The 11,870-nt window shown below is 37.8% G+C and overlaps 1 protein-coding gene across 1 annotated transcript in view; it reads left to right on the forward strand.

The window, feature by feature from the left end:
• The window catches only part of LOC125655071 (protein SEC13 homolog), an 18,818-nt gene continuing 6,948 nt past the window's right edge, over positions 1-11,870 (forward strand). Inside the window, exons 1-6 of the mRNA XM_048885227.2 lie at positions 1-139; positions 3,852-3,896; positions 4,400-4,515; positions 6,935-7,086; positions 8,283-8,372; positions 11,158-11,201. Coding sequence (XP_048741184.1) covers positions 137-139; positions 3,852-3,896; positions 4,400-4,515; positions 6,935-7,086; positions 8,283-8,372; positions 11,158-11,201 — 450 coding nt within the window. The 5' untranslated portion in view covers positions 1-136. The remainder of the gene's footprint in view (positions 140-3,851; positions 3,897-4,399; positions 4,516-6,934; positions 7,087-8,282; positions 8,373-11,157; positions 11,202-11,870) is intronic.

Here is an 11,870-nt window from a genome sequence, read left to right on the forward strand (position 1 = left end):
AATGTATACAGACGACCCGGAAGTGAATGCCACGTCCGTTTTTACACGATTTACGGTTTTACCGGCAAGAATTTATTTTAAACGGGTTAACGGCCAATAATTAAAACATTTCGCATTGTTCAGTCAAATTATAGAAATGGTAAGTAAGCCATATGCATATTGATGTATTTTCCATTTGATAGTTTCATCTTGAAAAATCTCATGGAGTCAGAATGTAGTAAAACATTTTCAGTGGTGAAGTGTTTTGTACTTTGGTACGTGTGATCGTACGTTTGTTATTTCTAAAAGGGAGAAGAAAAAGAAAGGTACTTTTATTGTGGTTGAAACAAAATTTTGATTGAGGTCATTTTTTTTTTACGAAAAACTTTTTGACCACTGACTGTGGTGCTGGATTGTGTAGTATTCTCTTTAGAGAAGTCGAGAGGCATAGCCTTCATCGACTTCTCTTCGCAAGCATTCATGTTTTGATTCTGGTAAACTTGTAAATGCCGGACTCGGTGATGGTTTATGCTTCGACCGATGTTTCAACTCAGATGTATTTGGATTTACGCAATAGACAACTTGTTTTCAAACATTTAACAGTAATGCACAAAAGTGTCATAAGGAAATCAACACTTACTTGCTTTTAATCCATTTTCAACATGTCCCTTGTCCCGGATTTACGTTAACTGGTCTTGAGAGCTGTCACAATAGGGAACCAGTTAAGAGAAAAGCAGGCTGACGTAATCCGAGTTGTGATTTTGTGGTTCTAAAAACTTAAACTTTTAGACTTATGGTGTGCATGTGTTAAGAAAATTAAGAAATGTGTCTATAAGCTACATAATGTGATAAAAAATGAAATCACTTTACATTGTGTGACCGTGAGTTAGAGCTGTTACGGTTCACTTTACATTGTGTGAACGTGTGTGTAATAGGGCTGTCACGGTTCCAAAAATTTTGGGTTGGGTTGGTTCCAGATTTTTAATTCAGATTTGGGTATTTCAGTTTGGTTCTATACTCTTTATATCTAGTTTAAAATTTTGATATACAAGTTAAAATCAAAAACCTTTATTAGTATTTAGTTACAATGATTACTCTCGGATGTAGAATCTGGTTTAGACTGACATCCTTGGTACTATTAGTATTTAGTTACAATGATTACTCTCGGATGTAGAATCTGATTTAGACTGACATCCTTGGTAGTAGAATCTGTCCAGAAGCAGCATTGTCACTGCATCTCCTTTCTATTCCATGTGTTCATTATCAATGTTTTGTCATTGACTGTGTTGATCATGTGGCGTATTTCAAATGTGACATATATATAATTCATGTTGTGTCCACAATATATCAAAATACAGCAACACAATAGACTTAGACTCCACAGGGATTTTTTTACCCATTGAAGCCAGGGGCCAAGGCCTTCAAGTTTGTGAAAAATAGCGATATTTGATTGAAATTGGGAAATTCGTTGCATACAAATAAATAAGAAAAACCAGCAAAAAGTTAACCATTTGATATTTCATTATCAATGTGGCTTAAACAAGCTTTAATTTTCGGTCCTCCTTGGCCGAGTACTTAGAGCATCGCGCTCAAAATCACATGGCTTCTCACCTCTGTCGGCACGGGTTCGAATCCCGCTTGCGCCGGTTAGTGAGAATTTTTATTTTTTTTTTTATTAAAGTTTCCCAGTTTACTTTCGGAAGGTCGGTGGTCTCCTCCCAGGTACATTGTATCTGGGTTCTCTCTTCCACCAATAAAAACTGGGCACCACCAGATAACTGAAAAATTGTTGAGTGTGGCGGAAAACATCAATCAATAATTTTCGGTCTTTGGCAAAGAAAAAACTGTCAAAAATGTTATGCAACAGAGTGACACTGAGGTACGATGGCCCCTCATGGCTTATTCTCATCAAAGCATCCATCATTTGGGAATTTTTAGGCATCATTTTGGGAAAAACACTTGCTTTTCAGCAGTTGGATTAGGGCTGAATTTTGGCCCTCTACAGACCCTATAAAAATCCCTGCTCCATGTTGTTTGAACGAATTTCTAATGATGATACTGTCATAAAAACCTGACCCTAATTGAAATCTGGAAAAATGGAACCAACCCCAATCCAAACAACGTGACTCTTGGTTTTCGATTATTCATTGCAGACCTATACCTTGAGTATACATTATCAGGAGCTTGATGTAGTGATGGGAAATTGTAAAATGTTGTAATCAATTATCACAGAAATAATCAGTTGTCAGTATTTGTATCATCATTCATTGTATACTGAGTGGCTGACAATGATACTCTTGTCAGTATTTGTATCATCATTCATTGTATACTGAGTGGCTGACAATGACACTCTTGTCAGTATTTGTATCATCATTCATTGTATACTGAGTGGCTGACAATGACACTCTTGTCAGTATTTGTATCATCATTCATTGTATACTGTGTGGCTGACAATGACACTCTTGTCAGTATTTGTATCATCATTCATTGTATACTGAGTGGCTGACAATGATACTCTTGTCAGTATTTGTATCATCATTCATTGTATACTGAGTGGCTGACAATGATACTCTTGTCAGTATTTGTATCATCATTCATTGTATACTGAGTGGCTGACAATGACACTCTTGTCAGTATTTGTATCATCATTCATTGTATACTGAGTGGCTGACAATGATACTCTTGTCAGTATTTGTATCATCATTCATTGTATACTGAGTGGCTGACAATGATACTCTTGTCAGTATTTGTATCATCATTCATTGGCGATTGTTTCCATTTTTTCGTGCTGTAATATTGATTTCATTGAAAAAATATCAAGTTATTCGTAGTTATTTTGTGATTACGTCATGTGATTTTTTTTGATCTTTTATTTAATCGATTATGATTTTTGAATTTCATCGATAATCAGCCCCATCACAAGCTATATGTTCCTTGAAATTATCAATTGTTTGTAAAAATAAATATATAGGATCTCCCGTCAGAAATGTGATATATATATAGGATCTCCCTTCAGAAATGTGATATATATAGGATCTCCCTTCAGAAATGTGATATATATAGGATATCCCTTCAGAAATGTGATATATGTAGGATCTCCCATGGTTTATGGTTTGATGGATTTATATTCAATGAGTTGTATGTTTTCTATCCCCGAGCCTTGGTGATGGTTAGGGTTACTGTTAGCTAAGGCTCGTAGATAGAAGACTCACAAGTTGGATATAAAACATATCAAACCACAAATCATGGGGGAGATTCTTTTTATCACATGTTACCCCCCCCCTCCCCCAGTTATTCATTTACGTTACTGTACTGTTTTGAATTTTGCTTCCTGACATTATGTAATCAAACTACATAATTGTGAAGACTAGCCCCTTTGGTCTCAAGATATTGTTAGAAAATTAAAATTTCACCAGACTTGGTTTTTTCAGCTAATTCTTGAGACCTTAAGGGATTGTCCTTAAACAAATTCTTCCTACATGTACATTATTTTGTCTTCATTGATTCTAGCTTTATCAGTTTATGACTTTTAATATCAAGCTATTAGAATTAGATTTCCGTGGGGATTGGGGTTAGAATAGGTCCTCAGTAATCCTTGCTTGTTGTGAGAGGGGACAAAATGGGGCGGTCCTTTGGATGAGACCGTAAAAACCGAGGTCCTGTGTACATAGCTAAACGAAGTCAGTGTGTTCTAACTGATCATTGTCAGTGTGTTCTAACTGATCATTTGCAGTTTGTATGCACATTAAAAATTAGACAGTTAGACAATGTATGAAGTGTATGTTTAAACAAGTAACATTACTTTTACTTTGAGTTATTCAACGTATATATGAAGTGTATGTTTAAACAAGAAACGCTACTTTTACTTTCAGGTCTCCGTCATCAACTCGATAGACACCTCACACGAGGACATGATTGTAAGTGACAGAGATTGAGAATATGTAGTGAGGCAATGCGTGATATTATCATGTTGATTGAGAATGTGTAGTGAGGCCATGCATGATATCATGTTGAATGAGAATATGTAATGAGACAATGCGTGATATTATCATGTTGATTGAGAATATATAGTGAGACAATGCATGATATCATGTTGATTGAGAATGTGTAGGGAGACCATGCATGAAGATATCATGATATTTAGTGTTAATTATTCGTAAACAGTTTATGTTACTATCAGATGGGATGTTTCATGTTAATTATTCGTAATCAGATAATGATGTTTAATGTTAATTATTCGTAAATGTTAATTATTCGTAATCAGATAATGATGTTTAATGTTAATTATTCGTAATCAGATAATGATGTTTATTGTTAATTATTTGTAATCAGATAACGATGTTTGATATTAATTATTCGTAATCTGATATGATAATATATTTAATATGTAATATAATTAATGTTAATTATTTCTTATTAGCATGATGCTCAGCTGGATTACTATGGAACGAAGCTAGCCACTTGTTCATCGGACCGATCCATCAAAATATTTGATGTCAAAGGCGGGCAGCAGACGTTAATAACAGAACTCAGGGGGTGAGTGTTGTTAGCGGGCAGCAGACGTTTTTTTTATAGATCTCAGAGGGTGAGTGTTGTAGGCGGGCAGCAGACATTTATAACAGAACTTAGGGGGTGAGTGTTGTAGGCGGGCAGCAGACATTTATAACAGAACTCAGGAGGTGATTGTTGTAGACAGGCAGCAGACGTTTATAACAAATCTCAGGGGGTGGGTGTTGTAGGCGGGCAGCAGACATTTATAACAGAACTCAGGGGGTGAGTGTTGTAGGCGAGCAGCGGACGTTTATAACAAATCTCAGGGGGTGAGTGTTGTAGGCGGGCAGCAGACATTTATAACAGAACTCAGGGGGTGAGTGTTGTAGGCGGGCAGCAGACATTTATAACAGAACTCAGAGGGTGAGTATTGTAGGCGGGCAGCAGACGTTTATAATGGAACTCAGAGAGTGAGTGCTGTAGGCAGTAATGTTGATTGTGGTCTAAATCTTTCTGCATTGCTATTGGTTTGGTGATGCGGGTGGGCAGTTGGGTGTCAACAATTGGTTTACGGATGATAACTCGAAAAGTTTACAATCTTATCAAATGAAACTTTGATATATTGTTGGGTACCAGGTAAGGAAGACCCTATTAATTTTGGAGAAAAATGGTCAAGGTCACAGTGACCGAAAATAGAATGAAAATTTCAGAAAAACTTGGTTTCTGGATGATAACTCAGAAAGTTTAAATGCAAATCAAATGAAACTTTGATGTATTGTTGGGTATCAGGAAAGGAAGATCACTATTAATTTTGGAGGAAAATGGTCAAAGGTCAAGGTCACAGTGACCGAATATAGAATGAAAATTTCAGAAATATTTGGTTTCCGGATGATAACTCGGAAAATTTAAATCAGAATCTTCAAGATATTGTTATGTACCAAGTAAGGAAGATCCCTATTAATTTTGGAGAAAAATGGTCAAAGGTCAAGGTCAGAGTGACCGAATATAGAATGAAAATTTCAGAAATATTTGGTTTCCGGATGATAACTCAGAAAGTTTAAATTCGAATCAAATGATACTTAAAGATATTGTTATGTATCAGGTAAGGAAGACCCCTATTGATTTTGAAGAAAATAGGTCAAAGGTCACAGTGACTGAAAATAGATTTAAAATTTTAAAAAAAATTGGTTTCAGGAGGATAACTCGAAAATTTTTAATTTGAATCAATGAAACTTGGATATAGTGTTGGATACCAGCAAAGCAAGGCCCCTATTGATTTTGGACAAAAAAGGTCAAAGGACAAGGTCACAGTGACCGAAAATAGATTCAAAACTTGACAAATATGGTTTCTGAACGGTAACTCGAAAAGTTTAAAACTGAAATTAGTTCTTCACAATTATAAATATGCCACATCATTCCTGACTTTACAATGTATCCCATGCAACTCGGCTCATGCACCCCTGGGTGCATATATTGATTTTGCTTTCTTTTTTGGTGAACATAACAATTTGAACCTTTCTATGAAAAAGATCTACCAAAATGGACAGCACTTCAGCCAAGTAAATTTAATCCCACAGAAATAAGTGACCATTATAACGTGTTTGTAAATCACCCTCCCCCCCCCCCACCCACCCACCCACCCCCCCACACACACACCCCACCCACCCTCTCTCTCTCTGGCACCTCAGGCTGGTAAAATAACTCCTTATGACCGGTTTGTTTATCTTGATTCTGAATTGAGGTCAAGGTCATCACTCTTTTAAACTGTTGCTTTAACATGTGGTTTTCTTCCTTTACTGAGTATTATTTTATCTTACCAGGGATTTATCATGTTTTCTTTTACAGCCACTATTAAAATGATACCACTCCCCTTTTGACAAAAAGTGAATATTTCTCACTTCTGTCTTGAAAAACACCCTTCTCCTAACTGAAAAGAATCCCTACATAAATCCTTTATATATAGTCTAAGTCATAAGTCTAACAATAATCGTCAGAGATCAGCTATTTATACACTTCTTATGAGATATTGTGATCTGCAGTGTTGTAATTTGAGCATCAACCCCCCCCCCCCCCCCCCCCCCCCCCACTTCTTTCTAAGTCTTTACGAACTTACATCTTCATCCTGAAAAGTTCTCCTTAAATATGAAATGTGTAGAATGTGTAGTAACATTAAGGGGCTAGATAAAAGCTTGGATGTTCTGTCTATATATGGATAATGGTTTAGTGTAAACAAGGGTCTAGATAAAATCGTGGATGTTTTGTCTCTGGATAATGGTTTAGTGTAAACAAGGGTCTAGATAAAATCGTGGATGTTTTGTCTTAGTTTATGAACAGCAGGTGATTGTTGAAGCCTGTGAACTTCTTGTTAAATTCGAAGTTTTATGAACAGCAGGTGATTGTTGGAGCCTGTGAGCTTCTTGTTAAATTCGAAGTTTTATGAACAGTGTTACTTTTTGTCTTTTAGTCACGACGGACCTGTATGGCAGCTTGCCTGGGCTCACCCTATGTTTGGAAATTTGATTGCTTCATGCAGTTATGATAGAAAGGTTATCATCTGGAAAGAGACAAATGGATCATGGGGAAAGCTCTACGAATATCAGAACCACGACTCCTCAGGTAATCATAGAAATTAGAACCAGGACTCCTCGGGTAATCATAGAAATTAGAACCAGGACTGCAGAAAAAGCACAGATTCTCAATAAGCTGCGGTGAAAGGGATTGTACGAAAACTTCCGAGTTTCGAGGGATTGTGGGAAAACTTACGAGATTTTTCCATCTCTAGTAGAGCTCAATATATCTGGCTGCAATTTTGATTTGACTGTTAAAAAAATTCTAAACTTTAAGGGGATGGTAAATTTATAGAAAAAAATATAGACAGTTTACTTCAGTATCTCGAACACTGACATCTCAAATACCATGTATATATGTCGAAGTGATCCAAAAATCCCGACCACTTATTCTTTAAATATTTTACCCTCGAATCCTCAGATATATTGGAAATATTTTCTTTGTCCCACAATTTTGAGCTGAGCTTGAGACAAGGAGTTATCTCTCTTGCAATTTATACTGAAGTCGCAATTAGGTGCATATTTGGCAAGTGAAATTTTGGCAGAAAGCTATCTAACCGCTAAAATAAGCCATATTTATCATCCCGCCAAAAATCCTCACTATTTCAGGTACCCGCCATTGTGCATCTTGCAATGTATTGCAATTTTAAGGAATGTTTAATAGTGATACTTCTGTTCATAGAAAAAAACACAATTGTACATAGGTGACACTTTGTAAATTAATGTATGAGTGTAAGATATTTAGTCTTTCAGACTGAGACTTTAAATGAACAGCACTGATTAATGGAAATATTAAGAATGCCTTTCATACCTCCATTTAAAACAGGATGCAGTCAGAATCTAATTTTTATGTCCCCCAAGATCGAAGATCGGGGGGCATACTGTTTTTGTCCTGTCTGTCATTCTGTAATTCTGTCATCCTGTCTCAAATTTTAACCTTGTTAATAACTTTTGAACAGTAAGTGCTAGAACTTTGATATTTCACATGAGTGTTCCTTGTGACAAGACCTTTCCATGGGTACTAAACCTTTTGACCTTGACATTTGACCTACTTTTGAAAAAATTGACATTGGTCACTACTTCTAAATGGTAAATATTAGAACTTTCATATTGCACATGAGCATTTCTTGTGACAAAATCTCTCTACTGGTACCAAAAAATTTGTCCTTGTGACCTTGGCCATCTTTGGAATGGACCATTATTGGGAGCATTAGTGTTTCACAAACACATCTTGTTTCTTTCTAGTGAACTCTGTGAACTTTGCCCCTCATGAGTTTGGCCTCCTGTTGGCATGTGGGAGTTCTGATGGTTCCATCTCCATCATATCCAGCTCAGGTAAGACCTAGAGATGTTCCGAATAATCTCAATACATTAAGCTCAGGTAAAACCTAGAAATGTACCGAAAAATCTCAATACATCAAGCTCAAGTAAGACAAGAAGTGCATTCGATGTCGCTGTTCCTGTTGTTCTCGTGCTTCGTTCTAAGAGTCGCGAATGACGAGAACATGTGTGCATGAATGTGTTCTTTGTTCTTCGACCACACTATCTACTGTACCCTCTCACACACAACCAAAATCACTGTGACATCTCACTCACCACCAAAATCACTGTTCCCTCTCACACACAACCAAAATCACTGTACACTCTCACACACACACAACCAAAATCACTGTACCCTCTCTCACACACAACCAAAATCACTGTACCCTCTCACACACAACCAAAATCACTGTACCCTCTCACACACAGCCAAAATCACTGTACCCTCTCACACACAACCAAAATCACTGTACCCTCTCACACACACACACAACCAAAATCACTGTACCCTTTCACACACAGCCAAAATCACTGTTCCCTCTCACACACAGCCAAAATCACTGTACCCTCTCACACACAGCCAAAATCACTGTTCCCTCTCACTCACCACCAAAATCACTGTACCCTCTCACACACAACCAAAATCATTGTTCCCTCTCACACACACACAACCAAAATCACTGTACCCTCTCACACACAACCAAAATCACTGTTCCCTCTCACTCACCACCAAAATCACTGTACCCTCTCACACACAACCAAAATCATTATTCCCTCTCACACACACACAACCAAAATCACTGCACCCTCTCACACACAACCAAAATCATTATTCCCTCTCACACACACACACAACCAAAATCACTGTACCCTCTCACACACACAACCAAAATCACTGCACCCTCTCACACACAACCAAAATCACTGTACCCTCTCACACACAACCAAAATCTTTGTACCCTCTCACACACAACCAAAATCACTGTATCCTCTCACACACACACAACCAAAATCACTGTACCCTCTCACTTATACACAACCAAAATCGCTGCTCCCTCTCACACACACACAACCAAAATCACTGTACCCTCTCACTCACCACCAAAATCACTGTACCCTCTCACACACAGCCAAAATCACTGTACCCTCTCATTCACACAACCAAAATCACTGTACCCTCTCACTCACAACCAAAATCACTGTACACTCTCACACACAACCAAAATCACTGTACCCTCTCACTCACCACCAAAATCACTGTACCTTCTCACTCACAACCAAAATCACTGTACCCTCTCACACAGAACCAAAATCACTGTACCCTCTCACACACAACCAAAATCACTGTACCCTCTCACTCACAACCAAAATCACTGTACCCTCTCTCACACACAACCAAAATCACTGTACCCTCTCACACACAACCAAAATCACTGTACCCTCTCACACACACAACCAAAATCACTGTACCCTCTCACACACAGCCAAAATCACTGTACCCTCTCACACACAACCAAAATCACTGTACCCTCTCACACACAACCAAAATCACTGTACCCTCTCACACACAACCAAAATCACTGTACCCTCTCACACAGAACCAAAATCACTGTACCCTCTCACTCACCACCAAAATCACTGTACCATCTCACACACAACCAAAATCACTGTACCCTCTCACTCACCACCAAAATCACTGTACCCTCTCACACACAACCAAAATCACTGTACCATCTCACACAACCAAAATCACTGTACCCTTTCAAAATCACTGTACCCTTTCACAGACAACCAAATATACTGTACACTCGCACACACAACCAATGCTGACAGCGAAGATCGAACCCGGCAGGGTTTGACATTAAGGCACATCTGACCGACAGAGTCTACTGAATGATAGGTCCGGTCGGGTAAAGTGTCGATTTTCTAGTCTGACTGGTCATGTTGAAAAAGTAAACAAGAAATAAGATATTTTATTCTTAACTTAAAAAATAACTCTAAAGAGTTTGAGAGCAATTTTGAACTGCGTGATGACATGATCTCTATTTTTAGTTTTAATAGATAAGTTGCAGTCGGAAGTGATGTTTTACAACATCTCCTCGATGTTAATGTGTGTAAAGTTATGTTTCGGATAAATAGATATAAATTGAATTAATTTTCATTTTAAAAAAAACGGTTTAATTGAATTAAATATTTATAAGAAAGTGTTTATCAAATTAATAAATTACGTCATAAACAGTCATTTTTTGGTGTTGACCTGTGCGGGAATGTCTCTATTCAAATACGACGTCTCGTCCTCAAGGAAAGATGTCCCAAGAGAAAAAAAGAGGAAAAGGTTGGGAAGAAACAAAGCAGGGCTTATGAAATAGAAATTTAAGAAAATAAAAACGGTTGAGGTCATTTTATTCTAAACGAGCTAAAGAATTTCTGTTACGGGTAGAATTTAAAGAAACGAAAATGTTTTGAAAATAAAAGCATCAAATTGAATGAAGCTCGATTGAAGATTTTTTTGAGACAATTGAATATGTTTTAGTTCAAACTTAACGTTTGTAATTTGAATTAAGTATTTAAATATGGAGAAACTATCAGTTTTTTCTGGAAAGTTGGTCAGGGCTAGTGGATGCAAGGTCAGTTCTAGTAAAAATCATTTGAAGTAGCCTGACTGGTCTAGTGCTCAAAAAAGTTAATGTCAAACCCTGCCCGGGTCAGAAAAATGAACAAAAAGTGAATTGATAAAAATGCACACATAGACAACTAGATTTTCGTTAATGATTGTTAATTGTGACTTTTCTGTTTTCAGGAGATGGAACATGGGATGCTAAGAAAATACCCAATGCCCATTCTGTAAGTCTGGTAAAACTCTGTGCATTCTGTAAGTCTGGGGAAACTGCCCATTCTGTAAGTCTGGTAAAACTGCGCATTCTGTAAGTCTGGTAAAACTGCGCATTCTGTAAGTCTGGGGAAACTCTGCCCATTCTGTAAGTCTGGGAAAACTCTGCCCATTCTGTAAGTTGGGTGAAACTGCCCATTCTGTAAGTCTGGGGGAACTCTGCTCATTATGTAAGTCTAGGGAAACTCTGTCCATTCTGTAAGTCTGGGGAAACTGCCCATTCTGTTTGTCTGGGGAAACCCTGCCCATTCTGTAAGTCTGGGGAAACTCTGCCCTTTCTGTAGGTCTGGTAAAACTCTGCCCATTCTGTAAGTCTGGTAAAACTCTGCCCATTCTGTAAGTTTGGTGAAACTGCCCATTCTGTAAGTCTGGGGAAACTCTGCCCATTCTGTAAGTCTGGGGAAACTGCCCATTCTGTAAGTCTGGGGAAACCCTTCCCATTCTGTACGTCTGGGGAAACTCTGCCCATTCTGTACGTCTGGGGAAACTCTGCCCTTTCTGTAGGTCTGGTAAAACTGCCCATTCTGTACGTCTGGTAAAACTCTGCCCATTCTGTAAGTTTGGTGAAACTGCCCATTCTGTAAGTCTGGTAAAACTCTGCCCATTCTGTAAGTCTGGTGAAA

The sequence above is a fragment of the Ostrea edulis genome, chromosome 7, assembly GCF_947568905.1.
Source record: "Ostrea edulis chromosome 7, xbOstEdul1.1, whole genome shotgun sequence".
NCBI classification, from domain to species: Eukaryota; Metazoa; Mollusca; class Bivalvia; order Ostreida; family Ostreidae; genus Ostrea; species Ostrea edulis.